The 17670-nt window shown below is 36.4% G+C and overlaps 1 protein-coding gene across 4 annotated transcripts in view; it reads left to right on the forward strand.

The window, feature by feature from the left end:
- Positions 1–17372, forward strand: part of STXBP5 (syntaxin binding protein 5) — a 488403-nt gene extending 471031 nt beyond the window's left edge. For all 4 annotated transcript variants that reach the window (XM_089694278.1, XM_089694280.1, XM_089694279.1 and 1 more), the window contains one exon: positions 3273–17372. In XM_089694278.1, coding sequence (XP_089550404.1) covers positions 3273–3314 — 42 coding nt within the window. In that variant the 3' untranslated portion in view covers positions 3315–17372. The remainder of the gene's footprint in view (positions 1–3272) is intronic.
- The last annotated feature ends 298 nt before the right edge of the window (positions 17373–17670 follow it).

The raw sequence follows: 17670 nt of genomic DNA on the forward strand, positions 1-17670 counted from the left end.
AGCACTGGAACAAGTGTTTTGTCACTTCTGGTTTTGGATGTGTCTGCTGGCCAGTGAATCAGCCAATTAGACTGATCTGGGATTGATCGGCTGCTTTGGAGACCAGAGGGGAGATCTGTTGTCTTATAGACCCTAGATATCTCCATACAGAGGACCTGTCACGGCCCATGCAGTCAAAGAAGATGTTCTTCCCTTGTGTTGGCAATAAAGTTGATAAGAAAAATTAAAGACCGTTTAAAAAAAAAAAAAAAAGTAAAGTAAAATTTAGAAAAATTAAAGCTCAACATACCCCTTCCTCCTGTGCTTGCACACCAACGTGAACACTTACGTAGGTAATGCACGCATACAGTCATGGCCAAAAATATTGGCACCCCTGCAGTTCTGTCAAATACACCACTTAACCCTGAAAATTATTGCGATTACAAATGTTTAGGCATTCTCCTGTTTATTTCTTTTGTTTGTATTGGTATGACACAAAAAAAAAGTGAAGAAACAAAAAGCCAAATCTGACACACATTCCATGCAAAACCCCAAAATGCACTAGACAAAATTATTGGCACCCTCAATTTAATATTTGGTAGCACTCCCCTTGAAAAAAATAACTTAAATGAATTGCTTCTTGTAACCATCAATGAGTTTCTTACACCTCTCTCCTGGAGTTTTGGACCACTATTCTTACGCCAGCTGCTCCAAGTCTCTCAGATTAGAAGGATTCCTTTTCCCAGCTGCTGTTTTGAGATCTCTCCACAAGTGCTCTGTGGGATTGAGATCTGGACTCGTTGCTGGCCAGTTCAGTAAGGCTCCAGTGCATGGTCTTTTCTGGGTGCGTTACGACATTTGCTTTGGGTCATTGTCCTGCTGTAAGACCTCTGACAGAGACCAAACTTTCTGACCCTGGGCCCTACATTGCACCCCAGAATTTTTTAGTCTTCAGATTTCACAATGCCATGCACACAGTCAAGACATCCAGTGCCTGAAGCAGCAAAGCAACCACAAAACATCAGTTAACCCTCCACATGTTTGATTGTATGGACTACTATTCTTTTCTTTAAAGGCCTCATTTCTTTTTCTGAAAATGATAAAATGATGGGCTTCGCCAAAAAAAACTGTCATTTTTGTTTAGTCTGTCCACAGTGCATTCTCCCAAAAGGATTGTGGCTTCCTCAGGTATAGTTTTGGCAAACTTCATTCTGGCTTTTTATTTGTTTGTGTCAGCAGTGGGGTCCTTCTGGGTCTCCTACCATAGCATCCCTTTTCATTCTATGGCGATGTATAGTGCAAGCTGACACAGTTGTACTCTGTGCCTGAAGGTCAGCTTGAATTTGCAATAAAGGATTGTTTGAAAGGTGGAACCTCTATCAATTTTTACACAATCTTTGATTAGGTTTTCTCTTTCTTCCTCGTCCAGGGCTACTAGCTACAGTGCCATGGGCTGTAAAGTTCTTGACAATGTTGTGCACAGTGGACTCAGGAACATTAAGATCTCTGGAGATGGACTTGTAACCTTGAGATTGTCCATGCTTTTCCACAATTTGTGTTCTTAAATCCTCATGCAATTCTTTGCTGCACTTTCTCTTCTCCATGCTCCATGTGGCACACTGAGACACACAACAGGCAATATTTTTGGCCATGACTGTACGTAAACTGTGTTCACGCCACACATGAGGTATCTCAAGAAATGTTATAGCAAGAGCAATAATTCTAGCTCTGGACCTCCTCTAACTCTAACCAGTAAAGGCTTTTAAAGCTTCGCCTATGGAGTTTAAGTATTATAGTTAGTCACTATTCCACGAGTGTGTGCAATTTTAAAGTGTGACATGTTCAATATCTATTTACTTGGCATATCATCATCTTTGATATTTTACTAAACAATTGAGTATTGTGTTTTTGTGCAATAAAACTCATTAACGTTTTGTTTTTTAGTTTTTTTCAAAATCAATTGCGTTTTGAAAAACAGCTGCGCAAAAACCATTTTATTCTCTAGGGCCTCTGCTTAAATAAAATATAGAATGTTTGGGGGTTCGAAGTAATTTTCTTGAGAAAAAAAATGCAGATTTTTTCTTTTTTTTTTACATGTAGAAGAGAAATGTCAGGATTGACCATGTAGGCCAGTGGTTAAGAAAGTTTAATTCTTTTACTAGCCATTTTCTTTTTTGAGATTGTCTTCAATCAAGACTTTATCTACATGCAGCTGAGCTTGGCTCTTTATGCAGCTATCCGTATCTATGCATATATTTGTGGTTTTAAGAGACCAGATTCCATTACAATCTGCTGGAAAAAAAGCAACAGAAGAACAATAAAATGGCTGAAGGAAAGGACACCCACTCCTCACACAAGGGATTCCATGAGTCGATCAATGAAAAAATAAAAGAAGTAATAAAAAAAAGTGAAACATTTGTGAAAGAATTTGTTAAACGATCATGAAGTCCAGCTTTCAAAAAAAGACACTCTTTTGCAATGTGTCTCCACCACCATGAAGGTCTATGGACAGATTCTCACTTCTTTAGAATGACCTTCAGATTATAAAGGTCTAATCACGCTTGCTCCCATCTATGAGCTGGGATCAGCCATCATGAAGACTCCTTATTCATGCTTCTTGGTACACTCCCAATTGGTCCACACAAATACAGGATATAAAAAAAAAAAAAACAAAGAACCAGCTACTAGTGCTGTGTGTATAATGTCTTAAAATACTGCTCTCACAATAGGACAGAAGAAAAAAGCATTCACTGTCGGAGCAGGATGGTTCCCGCGGTTCACCACTTCATTCAGAGACTGACAGGTCTCAAAGAACCATGAACAATCGGGCTTACTTTTGGAGAACTGACCTTCCTTCTGCAAGCAAGATACCACCCAGTGCTCCGTCCTACGCGTTACGTCTATATGACCTCATGATGGGAGCAAGTGTGATTAGACCTTTATAATCTGAAGGCTGTCATAAAGAGGCAATGATCTGTCCATAGACCTTCATGTTGGTGGAGAAACACATTGCACAGGAGTATAGAGTATCTTTTTGGGAAGCAGAACTTCATGTTTGTGTTAAGAATTATTTCATGAACTTTTTTCACTTCGCTTTTTCATCCTATTCTTAGCCTGATTGCTAATGATCAGGGATTATGTGACATTGAGACAGTTTTTGTTACAATTCCATCAAAGTTAGAAAATAAAATTGTTTAAATGCACATCTAGGTATGTTTAAAATGTGGATAGAATTATGAGCTAAGTTTTATTTTCCTGCCTGAAAATACTGATTTTTGTTTTCTGTTTTGCAGATGATGATAAAATACAAAGAAAAGAAGTGGTATCAATTCTGATTAACCAGACCCAAAAATATATACATTTGACTTCACCAGGAAGGAAGATTTTACCGAAAATACACATCCATTTTTCTCAACACTTCTTTCTGCAGGACAGTTGGGATCAAGGGATGTACATTCGTTTTGGTTACTGTTTCCTAGCACAAATCAAATACTGTCTTACCTCAGTCTCGTGGCTTTAACTGAGGAGCATTACATCCAAACAGAATCTCAGTATTTTCTCCAAGCTGTGTTACGAGGGACAAGACGGGAAGAGTGCAGCCAGCAATTTAGGTAGTATGAGATGATCCATGCAAGAAAGTTTGAACATTCATTTTTTTGTGTGTTTTTTGTTTTCATTTCTTTGTTAATATTTTGTGCTTTTTAATTTTTGTCTTTACGGGTGTTTCACTTTTCTTAATGAAAAAAAATGGCGTTATTGAACTTTCTATCTGGACTACTAGCGTCTGCTGTCTGTTGGTTTCTCTACAGATTTCACTGCTTCTTATGGGAGAGAAAAAATACAATTATGTATTAACTGCAGTAACTGCACAAGTGAGGCCAGAGAGATGCCTTCATCTCAGAAAATGTTCCCCGATTTCAAAGGCACTTTCACCATGTCTACTTTAGCAGACTTGGTAATAATTGTAGAAGCTTAGTTGGTAACTATCCTTAGTGAATTCCAGGGACCGTTTTGGTCTTGCAGCCAAGAGTGTTGTAACTTTGCCAGAATTAATCTTTGTATCTCCAGAAGTCTGTCCTCTTGCAGGTGAAGGTTCATCTATTTCACAAAACCCTTAATCTAAAATGAGCAGTCCAGATCTGTTGGTATTAATACATATGTCATGAATATTTGTTGTCCCTTGGTACCTTTTATGAGTTTTTTGGGCTGTTGCATTGTTTGCTTTTCATATGTGGGACCCCTAGCTCAGAGCTACTTCACAATCCTTTTCCCTCCTGCGATAATCAATCTACAATGTTTTCACATCAAATGTTCTGTTGCTTTACTGTTCATACAGATGGGTGCCTGCTATTAAGAGGGGATTGAGGAGGTATCTCAAGTTATGTGTTTAATGTTTGTTTAATAGAAAAACAAATGCTAAATTACAAATTTATTTCCTGATCTTTAACTGGTGAACACCTTTATTTTATTTAATTATAGTTGAACCCTTCATACTCCCATAATCTGTTTACTCAGAAATTCCATATGTGGGCAGGTCAGACACACACATACCATCTATTCCCCACTGGATGGCACAAAGTAATATTACATACGCAAGTAAAAATTGTCAGTATCTCTTCATACATTGCTCGACATTTAAGAATCTTCTTTGAAGGTATTCCAAGACAAAGTGCTGTGTTTTAATGTGCTGCATGTAGTGCAGTATCCAAAAAGTGCTTTCTCAATGGGGGTAAATGGTACTGCATTTAAAATGAATGTAAAATGCATCAAATACACATGCAGCAAATGAAAATGCAGAGGAGTTGTGAAAGGGCTCTTCTTGCTTATATACTCAGTTGTGCTCCATTTTAAAATCATACAAAGTTCAAAATTGGATTTTTGATATTTTCATAGTGAGTTCAAATTGAGCATTTTACATATGTGCTCATTGTACCTAGTTAGTAAAGGATATGTAAACCCCCCAAAAAATATATTGCAGCTTACCAGATGTGGTCGCTGTATTGTTTTTTTTTTAGATTAAAAGCATTTTTCTTCAAGTACAGAAAATACCCATTGAACTTGTCACAAATGGTGTCTGTCACTTCCTGTGAGTTGATCTGGAAGCACAGAACAATCTTTTCCCTGCCTTCTGTAACTTCCTTCTGTAAGCCACTAATTTCCCCATCCTTCATGTTTGAAGTCCAGTCAGGGTGGAAACTATGGCTCTCCTAATTGGTAAAATGGAGTGTGCATTGCTACATGAGGATAGGAAGAAAAAAATGATGCCACCTTGTCTAAGGATGGTAGGCTGCAATATAATTACATTTTTGTTTTTGAGTTTAGGAACACCTTAAGTAAGCTTTATGGTGTAATACAATTGTAATGCAAAAAGGTTCCAAAATGATCACATTCTTACAGGAGCAAGTAGGCTACACAGGGAGCTAAAAACATTAACCTTGTGAATCCCAAACTAGCCCTCCCATTCCCAATAAGATTATGGTCCGTCTGAAGAAAGCCCTTTTGCCCAACAATCAAAGGGTCAATTCTATTTGTCCAGTACAGCGAAAGAGAATAAAAGACAGCCTGGTTGCTGTGGATGGCTAGAAATGATCTTTCTTCAGGTGAACTTAAGGATTTGCATGTTTTTCAGTTATTTTCACAGACTCCACAAGCGAATTCTAACTAATACAGCTGTGCTGCTATCTGTATATGTGAAATGTTTAGGCACAAACTATTCATGCAATTTTCAGTCACGTAATCCGTATAACCAGACATCATCTGATTTCTGCATCAGTCTTTCCGAAGTACATGCTGCTGACTCCTTTTGTGATTGCTAAACAGTCACGCTTTTGGAGAGATTGCCTTAGATTGATCACATGATCAGCATTACCTGATAATGTGCAATGAATCACATGTTCATGTCACGTCAGTGTCAAGTTCTTGAGCGTCTAATGAAATCACTAGTCGTGTCATTTGTGCAATTGACTTTAGAATTGTCTGTATAGTTTGGCCTCTACATTGTTGGCAATCCTTGAGGGCCTGAGTTTGGACGTACTACCATATTCATAGCTAAATGTTTAAAGGTGGTCTGAGCTGCGAAATTCTAGGAGGAGTTCAGAGCCCACATACAAAGAGGTTGTTAGTGTGTCTTATTACCCATCCTCGCCAGTTAATGTTATGATCTGTTAGCTGAGGTAATCCATTCATTTATTAATAGTTCATTTCTTTTTAAGTGCCTATAAAAGTAGCTAGAAATAAATGAAGTGTAATTTCTTATTACAGCAGCATTGTACATTTGTAGTTTGCATGTACAATTACAGTATTATAATGTTTAGGGCATGCAGTTCTAAAGATATATTTTTCTATTTATTTTAATCTTTTTGGTGGCAGTTGTCCACAGACATTCTTTTGGCATGTTGCAGTCATGTGATGACCAGGTCATGTGACTGTGATGATATATCTGTGCTTTGAATAAAATTAGTGGAACACTCCAGTGTCATGGGTAATGGAGGCACTGTAACTGGGCACTGACTTGTTTTTATTATATTTAAATAAATATATTTGTGTATGATCGGAAGAACAGTGCAATATATACACATAACGGAGAATCAAAGAAAAGGCTTTACCAGTAATGAGAAACATAAAACATATATCATGATATGAATATACCATATTGAAACCATTTAAGATTTTTTTTAATAAGCAAGGTGTATACATTAACATATATTTTTCTTATGAGACCTAATACAAAATATTTTAATACCCAGCGCATTCCCAAAATAACTGTCAAACTTGAATGCAGCATTTGTTCTCCATAAAAGGCACATAGTTGTGGAAGAATAGCACATTGCATTAACAATATAAAAATGCTGAAGGAGTCACAATTTCCAAAAACAATTTTGATGTTAATATTATGGGAATTGGAAGCTGTTTATTTTCATAAACCTTTATTTAAAGACTTAGGCAGATACAAAGCAATGTACAGTAAGCATCCAACTGTTATATACAATACCAAACCTGAGAAGTGATATAGAAGAAAAGAGATTCCAGTATCCAGGTCCCCCAGTATGGATGTTTCTCTGCTGGGAGTCAGCCACACTTGAATTCAGTGGAATACTGCCAGTACTGGGGGGGAGACCATGGTATGTAACTTGACTATGCTATAATATTATAATTCTATATTATAATATGCATGCTGACCACACTGTTTTAATACCTTTCACCCTTCTTAGTGTCACACATGGGCTGTCACTAGTTGATAACTCTGGTCCTGGAAGGGTGAAAATGGTACTCCAGCATGGACTATTTTCTTGTGGACGAGGTAGAGAAAAGATGGAAACACTTCTAAAGTGTTACTAACTCCACAACAGTAAAATCAGTGTCTATATGCAGTAAAGCATGCTTGTTATACTCGCTGTAGAACCAAAGGAGCTCATCCTCTGCATTGTGTAAAAAGGCTGTTTGATCCTGTCTTCTCTGATTCTCCCCTTCTGTCCCCAATCCATCTGCTACTAGTACAGAGCCCTAGGAGGCACTCTGCACATGCTCAGTTTGGCTTCAGGTCATTCAGCCTCATAGGACAGTCAGAGGAAAATAAAAACTCCTCCTGCAAGATTAACCAGTGCTCAGCTGGACACTAAATGAAGTCACAAGACTGCTATATACTGCTGATGAGAAAAGGTATTTAGCGGTTTTTTGCATTTCCATGTAGTATGTACTGTAGGAGACCAGATATTGTGAATGCAGGGTCCTGGGTTTAGTAACACTTTAATTGCTCTTTCACACTTGGAGTGATTTCTTGCCTGGGACAGAAAATGAGGGGCTTTCCCTCCAGCAGGGTAACAGCAATAATAACACCTTTTTATTAGGTTGGCGTTAGGTTTCATAGCTGTCTGTGTTCCTCCTGGGTGGATTTTTGCTCATTTCCTGTCCTTGTAAGACTGGTCACTGTTACAGTAAGACAGAGTTAGTCTCCTCAAAATGTCCTTAGACAAATATTTTTAAAAACCTGATAATGTTTCTAACTTTCTCTCGCCTTCTTTCAAAAATCTAAACACCTTTAGTTGGAGTTCCAGTATGTCTAGCTGGGTAGTATTTGGTACCTATATTGATGATATTCAGAGGATGGCCAGCAGGTTCTGTGCCTGAAATCGCTTCCTTGTATCGAATAGTCAATAGTATATTAAAAATTATAAAAGGTGGATTTCCTATTGAAATGGGAAACATACAATGTGTGGGTTATATTAAAAAATTATATATTTTTATATATAAATTTTTTTTCTGCACATTCACACAAGAGTTAAACAAACTGGAAAATATTATATTTAGAAAACTAGATGTTTAACACTTTGCTCATTGCTTTTAGAAAAATCCACTGTGTACCATACAACTGTGTGTCATGAGCTTTGATCATGTCGGACTGAGCAGAACATCATGTCTGAGGCTTAGACCTGGGCACATAGGGAACATTTTAATTTCTAAAATTGATGCCCAGAGTAACAGAGCTTTCCAAAATTGACTTGCCAACATTGTTTATCAGGCACCACAAGACTGTTAATAGTTATTTTTTTGGTGGATAACAGAAAATGGTATTGTGTAAATGCCACATAAAACATTTGACATATTTATAATTTCAACTGCCAACCCTATGGTTAAGCTTACAATTAAAATCACTGAATTGGTAACCATTCATACTCTTCCTCCATTTCCTACAAATCCAAGGCTTTTGCAGTTTTAAGATTTTGTTAGTGTGATGAACATTGTGTTGAATGAGAATGTTAATGCTGCTGTGTAATTGTCAAGTATAGCACACTGCATTGATGATTAAAACCCCTAGCATAAGTACTTGATACAGACTATAATTCTTGTTTAGTCTAGGGAGCTCTCATAAAGAGTCATTTTCACCTCCACAGTCCCCAGCACTCCAGTATTCTGTCTCACCCTGGAATGTGGACTGAATCTGTCATCACATACAAATGTTGGATTAGCAGTGGTCCCTAGTCTTGCATTGTATGTGATGATATTGGTGAGTATGGAGGTGACACAACTAAGAAAAAAGGCTTCACTTCTGCCGGTAGAAAGGAAAAAGCTTGTGGAATAGGATCAGTAATTCTCTCTAGTATCCTCCTGGACCAAATAAGCATTATCCCTTTTTATACGGGAGCAGGGGTTGGCTCCACATTTTGGGCAAAGCCAGAGTTTTAAAAGTCAAGTCCTGTTTGAAATGGGCTGCATTTGTTAATGCACACAGCTGCTTGTAGGGTTTGATTAACCCTCTAATTAGCAGGAAGGTGCACTGCTCCAACTGTGCAGTCACTGTGCAGTCACTGTGCAGACAGCCTCTTAAATAGTTTTTTTTTTTTTTAAAAAAAAACCTTCCTTTACACAATGATTTTTCACAGTCATGTCAGTCGTATTTTGGCCATACATGTAACAAAACTATTTTAATATAATTATCATGTTGGTTGAAGAATCATATCTTTCAGAAAATAATTAAAGTACATAGTTTGACAGCAAATGATTGCTTTCATTGCAAAGGAACAATCTGTTCTGGCAGAAAATTGTTTTTGTCTTTTTACTTCTGTTGAAAATTACTTTTGAAATTGCCAAATCTATGATTGATCATTTGTTTATCATAATGTGTATGACCTGCATTAAAGGTAAACATTTGCATGTTTAAAAAGAGCTAATAGTATCTATAAATGTATTCAAATTTTATCTGAGAATCTTGGCCAAGGCTATGATGTCTGTTGAGTATACAGTTAAAGCGGAACTACACTGCATCTGAGTTCCTTGATTCAAAAACCCTTTTTAATTCATTGTTCATATTCAAAGCAAACTCCCCCCATCCATCTATGTCTTAATGCTTTATTTTGCTGAGAAATCGCTTTGAAAAACACCCCCCTTAGCATTTCTGGATGTGGCCATCTTGAGTAAGGGCAGTTGATTTATGTAGCATTACTTCTTGGAATCCATCTGCCCTTAGTTCAGGCATGCAGGCAGAGGGTGTGCTTAGCTGAGCAAACCCCTCCTGACGTTTCCTGGAATGTATGACATCATTTGTCTAGGCATGGAAACCACGAAGTAACTTAAGAAATGTAAAAAAAAAAGTTTAAAACGTGTAAATGATATATTCTCCTATCTATTTACTATTGCTAGCAGCATAAGAATTAAAAATATCCAATGCTGATTGAGAAAGTGAAGTTCTGCTTTGAAGATTGTCATATTGTTTACAAAAAATTCCTTCCATCTGACATGCAGCTATATGGATACAGGTGTTAGCCATGCAGTTCTCTTATTACAGTTCCCTTATTACATAATGTGGCTGTACTCAGCAATAAGTTGTTATAGATAGCATCAGTATTTGCAGTGAACATATAGCAAGTTCTCTGAGCTTTGTTTGAGCTCATGTACTACAGGCCAACGTTACAATTAACAGAGATAACTGGCCATCATAAGAATTGATTTTTATAGAGATACAAGTTCACTATGTGAGAACCACTGGTTGTAGGCATTATGCAGATGCATAACAATTGAATATCCAATTTTGATCTCTATAGTGACATATATTCATCAGGCACTGACTTGTCTTGTATGGTAATATGTATTACATATGTCGCACAACTGGAAAGCACTTCTCTTAGACGAAGACTACAAAAGACTGATATTCTTTAAAGCTTTAATATTATCAGAGATGTACCGTATAATAAATGTGACACTCTAGGTTGTTTTTCTACTTTTGGGAATGGGAACGTTTTTTGGAAGCTTGCTTGAGGTACGGAAACAGGAGCACCAGACAAAATGTAGAGAAATCAAGAGTTTATTTCATCACAAAAACTTCAAAAAGGACAAGCCAATTTGTTTCAGGGCTTCATCCAGGCCCCCTTGTACACTTCGATATGGCTTGTGCCTTCTGTATGTGTACTGGTTGAGAAAAATAACCCTTTCTCATATGACCTGAAAGTAAGGGGGGAAATGTCAGTTGTCATTGAAGTAGGGTGATAACTGTCAAAGATTTGTATTTTTCCACATTTTGGTCAAATAAGTTTTCACACCCTATTGTGTTTCTCGGATAAGAAGATCATTATCACATTTTCCCAAACCTAGAAAAAAATGTTTTAGCTGGAGTTGTATTTTAAAGGTAAAGTCTGATTTGAAAATATTATATATATTGTGTAAATTGAGCAACACATTTTTTTGGTAGCTTTACTGAATTTAGATTACATGGTTGATGATAAATTATATTTAGTTCATTAGGTGTAACCTTTCTGAATGTAGGGAATAATGTTATATTAGTACTTGAGATTGCTACAGATTTTTTCAGCCTTATATCTTTTAGGATAATTTCAGGATTTATAAATCAAAGGGAAACCGCTAAATATTTAATTTAAAGTGTGCCATTGATCATGCCATATATTCCTTTTGCTAAATTTCTTTATACTTCTCCAAAGAGAGATTTGAGTTTGTTGGCATAAATGTTTTGTTTTTTTGTATTGCTTTGTGCAAATGTATTGAGCTGTTGTCAGTAAAATGGATGTTTTGTTGTTAGTGATATAAATATTGATTGAAAACGATTAGAAGAGAAAAGTAGAGCTCCTGCAGGGAGCTGGTCTACTATTTGTTGTCATAAAAGTTTGCCATATACCAGATATTGTGCCTCTCCCTATAACCATTATTTTATAATTACATACAGCACTTTTAGAGTTGTTGCTGCTACTGTTTATTTAAAGAACTTTCAGCTTTATAGAAATGGAGTGAATATGCTTCCTCTCTTTATAAGTGGCTGCCAGCAGTATCCATAGTGTCAGAATGCCACTGATGAAGCCACTCAGTGCAGCCCTTTGTCAACAGTATTTGGCAGCTGTCTTCATTTTGTGTATCGCCTGCATGATGTAGTTCAGGCAATAGGCTCAATTCACAAAGCTTTAACAGGCATGTGACAGCAAATTTCAGTTCTCATCTGAAAATAACTCACATTTTTGAAAATAATAATTTATTTTGGTGAATTGATCCTAATCCTGACATAAAGGGACAAGCTGCAAATTTCCACTTCTAGTGAATGGCTAGAATGACCATATCTGTGAAGATCAGGGTGTGTGGAGCTTTCTGTTTATGAAAACCACGCACCCTTTAATTCACTGCTTTTAAGTAGACAATCAAAATGTGCCATTCTGATATTCACTTACAAAGCACAGTACAGCAGAAGAAAAGTCACCAATATTTCCACAAGGGCTGACATATAATGGATAACATTAAATAAATAATGCTGGTAAACCATGCTTGTACACTTTATGTAGTACTTTTTTTTTTTTTTTTCCACTAGTTAAAAAAATAAAGTGCAATGTCAATAATATCAAATGTAAATTAGTAGCTAATTATACTAAAGAGCTGAACTCCAGGTATGGTTATATTGGTCCATGCTTGAGGGACAGCTGAGGCAGTTGAGAATCTGTGATCGCCAGGGTCTTATGCATAGCAAATACAGGGGGTTGCACATTTGGCACAGCAACCAATCGCAAAGCACTTTCTCTGATTGGATAGGGTGGAGATCATGAATTTTTCTCCACTTTTTCCAATCAAAGACTGCCTTTTATTCACTAAAAAGTATACAAGACACTTGTTTAGTGTGCTGTCTTCACTGTACATAAGGGCAGCCACTCTGCACATGACTGAGAAGGGTACAGTAAATCTCTGCTTCCACAGTGGTTCCACAGGTATGGAATATGCATGCTTACATTGGTCCATACAGGACCAATGTAACTGTATAGTAAAAAAAAAAACACCTGGAATTCAGCTCTAAATCATAATACAGGGCAGTTGGCAGTGGCTGTATTGTACAAATATACAAACATTTTTTTCTTTTTTAGGCTCCTAAACTTGCTGGGAAAATCTAACAACAGATAAAAATAGCACATTAAACATATTGGCTGTTTGTGTTGTTCAGAATATCCATCTAAATGTGTCGTCATGTTGGGTCATTACAATAAGCTGTTGGCTTAAACTTTATACATTCGTCCCATGCAAAAACTGGTCCCCTGTTGCCAGTCGCTAGAAATCAGATACTAATGATATGGCACAAACTGTATGGACATATGACCATATCATTCTGTTTTTGCTGTCAGCTCATTAAGGTTCATTCATTAGATTAGTTCACATTTGGCCATGCATTTTTAAGACCTAGCCTGACCTACCTGGTGAGCTTACGGTCTACATACTTATAAAAATCTGGTTGTAAGATTTCCAGTTTGGAATTTTCACTGATCATACAGTTTCCTTCTGATTGCAAAATGCATGTTAGGGATTTTAGTCAGATGCAATTAAAACGTTCTGATCCAGTCCAATTGTGTATCTATCAGATGAGGTGCATAATTCAGTGTTTTTATCCAATTTGTAGCCTGTGCTTGTATGGTCTTTGCAAACGTTGGGCCTGATTTACTATTGCAAATATAGTAACCTAATAAAGATAGTTTTATACAATTTCTAATTTTACTGTAATTGGATGTTTCAGATCTTTTCCATATTGAACAATAGCAGATTTTTAAAAATGTTATTGTCCTGTAATATAAATGACCGGTAACCTTTCTTGAAAAGAATCATAAGAATGATTCTCCAACTAGCTGGAAATTCAGTTTTACCCACAATTCCCATTTATATCAGTTGTGAGAAATTTGATTTTGTGCTTGGTGTCCATGTTTTATTTCCTCTAAAAGATCTATCCATCCATGGCTAGTCTTGGAAATGCTTACATCCTTTTGTAAGAGCTCTTTTAAAAAAAAAATACACATTTCCACTTGCTTTACTTTATCAATTGACAAAACATACAGAGAACCTCATATTTAAGTGTTCCGAGATCTATTTCCACTTGTGATACATAAATCCACAACAATAAATGGAAAGCTGGCACACATTGTATGTTTAGCAGTTAGAACTGCTTTTTCCAAATGTTCACCTGTTGTGTCTAGAGAACGGTGAAAGTTAACCTGCCATTGAAAAATAACCACAAGCAACTAATGCAATTCTCATACAGTACACACTACACTTTAGTTGTGATCAAAGCTTTTTCTGTTCAACCTGAGTGCTCAAACGTTACCATTAGAGAGAGGTGTGCATTTCATTATAGAATGCTGGGGAACAGGATCCTAAACTCCAATGTGAGCCTCAAAGCCAGACCTGCTTGCTGAGTGTACCCTGATTTGGGCCTCAAGGGCAACACAGAAAAAGCATTAATCACAAAGATACCTTGAAGGCACTCTGTAGTACTTACTTTACAGATTTATTTGCCCAACTTCCTTTAAAAGCTTGGCTTTAGTAGTACCACAATAGTTGGGGACTAATTTTATGTTGGAACGTAGCAGTTTAGCCATAATTTCAAAAGCTCATAAGGCGCTAGGACCTGTTCAGTGTTTTAGGAGCCTTTTATGTTGCCCATGGCAGCATCTCCACAGTGGCTTGGCAGCTTTACTGAACACCCACTGGATGTTGCACTTCTCAAAGCATAAAGCAAAGCAGAATTTACCTAATAAAATATAACTGTTGACAAAGGATATTTGAGTGGCAGATATACAAAGAGCCTATATATGAGAGCTTCTATTTATTCTCGCTGGACAGCATAGCTTATGAAATTACTGCAAACCCTAACATAATGTTTGGTATCGGGAATGTAAAATTTCTAACACATTCCTCATGATTTTTACTTGTATGACCATTTTAATCTTATAAGGCTACTTAGAACATTTTCTAAATGAAGGATACATCTGTATGTTGTGTTTTACTGTCCATCGTTTAGAAATCCGGTATGTTTGACTATCAAAATTTTTCTGAACTATAGTTAAAACTGTCAGGACAAATCTAGGAAACCCCTCCATGTTTAGTAGTTTCAATTATATTGACCCCGCTAGCTTTATTACTGCGTGGTAAAGTGCCAGTGGCCTGCTGCCTCTCTTAGTGTATTTGGCCCTCATAGAACAGCGACAACAAATAGCAATAGTATACCACTTGTAGCCCTGTCCTGTGGTTTTCTCTGAGTACACAAAATCTGCAATTTCAGCTCCATGCCATGCAAAAGATCCACATGACACTTGGGGCCACTACAAAGAGAAGAGCATGTGAATCCAGCATCCATCTAACCGTAAGATCTGGGCCTGTCTAATGCATTCACAGGAAAGCCTACATGATATTGCAAATATATAATATACCATTTGCACTACAATACCGGACTCTTTAAAAAAAAAAAAGTTTTATCCAGTAATATAACAATTTCACAAATGCTTTGCAAATGCATTAGTGTTCTGCACAAAAAAATAAATCAAGGTTTTATATTTTATTGTATTATGTTTAAAGCAAAAAGAAAGGCACTATAAGTGAAAGAAAAATCGGAGTTTATACTATGCACATAAGAATTTTTTTTTTTTTTTGGCAGAAGTTATTTTTTATTGCTCACAATAAAGTAAAAATAATAGAAGTTAATGTGAACAACGTGGTCTATGAAGAAGAGGATAATATTACTGTGGTTACAAACCTGATATTGAAACAAATGTAACAATTTTTTTATATTTGACAAAGTATGGTGAATATGTTAATTTAAAATAATTACACTTGGGGAATAAGTCACATGACCGTTTCCATTATAGTAGCTCCAGCATTGCTCTATATCTCTACTATATTTGACACAATCACTAAATAGGCAAAATTGAGCACATGGTTATCACTGATTTCTGTGGTAATAACCAAAGATTATCTGCATCATCCTTTTCTGCTTGAATAAATTATTTCATTTGAAATTGGTTTCATGGATTGTCGGAGTATTGATGTTTATTATTCTGACATTTTATGTAGCATGGTTATAATTCAATATAGTCAAAGTGGGCCCTACATGAAAATTCAAGGTTTGCTTACCTTACAGCGCCTTCTTCCCTTCAAGAATTCTAACTGAAAGAGAAAAATAAAACCTCATAAGAAAAATGTGAAACATACTTTACACTCCAGCCTAACAGATGCTTTCTGTAGTCATATAATTTGATCCCCATCTGTGGGATCTTGGCAAAGCTGAGTCTTACATCTCACAAGATGATGCTGCAACATTATGCAGGAGTGAATTTCCACTGGAATTGGTAACCTCAGCTTTCCCAGGATCCAGCGAGAAGGCAAAGTGACATCACGCTTGCCAAGGCAAGTGTGCCAGTAGTCAAGGCGTAAGGTAAGGTGTTTTGTTTGTTTTTTTTCTTCTTCTGCAAGGTCCACTTTCACGTAAACCTGTGTAGACATCAACTAGTGCCTTTGCTGACATTCCCTGATGCCATCTGCTGTGCAAACCGTGCAGCAGCTACCATGAAGTTCCTAGAACTTATTATTTAGAGATATGTATGTAAGAAGACTCCATACCCTCCCATAATGCAGAGCTTGACACTTCAGATGCCAATGATCAGTGATTGCCCAGTAACCCACAATAATATGTTAAACTCAAGACAATGGAAAGGAGCAGGGAAGGTAGGTTAAGGCACTATAGAGGAAGAGTTTATTTTTTAACACAGGCTTACATTTTTAGTATTTCCATTCAAAAGTTCAGTTCTCCTTACATTTTTTACTTTACTGTGAGGTCATTCATCATTGAAATTTGTGCTAACTGCCATTTAATGGGATTGTTTGCCTAATTAATGCCTAACGAACCTCAGCCATAGCATTAAAAATACTTTACTATTGCTGCTGGATTTTTTTTTATTTAACAGTGTCTCAATTCATTCATGGTTGCTTTTTGGATTAATAAATAAAATGATTTCTGATTTCATTTTTTTCTCAATCATATTTTTTTCTAAGATGTGTCCTTCAAAGTATGGGCATTATTCAATGTAAGCGCTTGTAAATAGGCAATTCTATGTTATTAGAATGAAATGTATTAAAAAGCGCACATGTTTTTGAAGAAGTTACTCCATTGTTTTTAATGCATAATCTCTGGGAAGATGTTTAACCATCAGTTTCTGGTTGAGTGGAACATGTTGCAAAGTTTCCCAATGGCTGCTTATATCTTGTCTCTGACTGGTTGCAGGCAACAAAAAAGACTCTGGATATAGAGCCACTCTTCTGAACTGTATTTGCTGAGAAATGTGTGTTTCTTTGAAATGAAGTGGCCTCCATAGTTTGTTTGACATAGATATCATTGCACATTGATGGCAATCATCCTTTACTTTTTTTTTTTTTCTTTTACATTTTACACAGCTAGTGTCTTTACCTGATGTAGAATAATGTAGATAACTAGTCATCCATCACTAGCCAAACAGATTTAAACAGTGTGCCATTTTCAATTTCTGTGGGTGTGTAACTTTATCTGCTGCCTCAAAGTTAAACAATCAAAGAACTTGTAAATAGATATTAACTGTGAAATGGATTAAAAGTGTAATAAAAAAAAAAGTTGAAACAAATGTGTATTTTAATCAACAAAGGAAATTATTTTTGTTTAAAATTTTGCATTAGTGCAATTTCTGTGATAAAATGTTACACGATACAAGATGATTTTATTGTCCATGTTTATGCTACTGGTCAAGCAGTAAATGCACATGATTTTTCATTCTATGTTAAAGAATTCTTGGTTTCTAGGTCTCGGAATGGAGTGTTTCAAAAGGATAGTCAAATCAAGATGTAAATGTGTGAATCTGTTTTGAACAGTCAAGTATTGTTTACAATTTTATGCAGTTAACCTTCTCCAGAATGACAAAGGAC

Source organism: Staurois parvus, unplaced genomic scaffold (assembly GCF_062004578.1).
Source record: "Staurois parvus isolate SC_StPar_1 unplaced genomic scaffold, SC_StPar_1.0 ptg000657l, whole genome shotgun sequence".
In the NCBI taxonomy this organism is placed as follows: Eukaryota; Metazoa; Chordata; class Amphibia; order Anura; family Ranidae; genus Staurois; species Staurois parvus.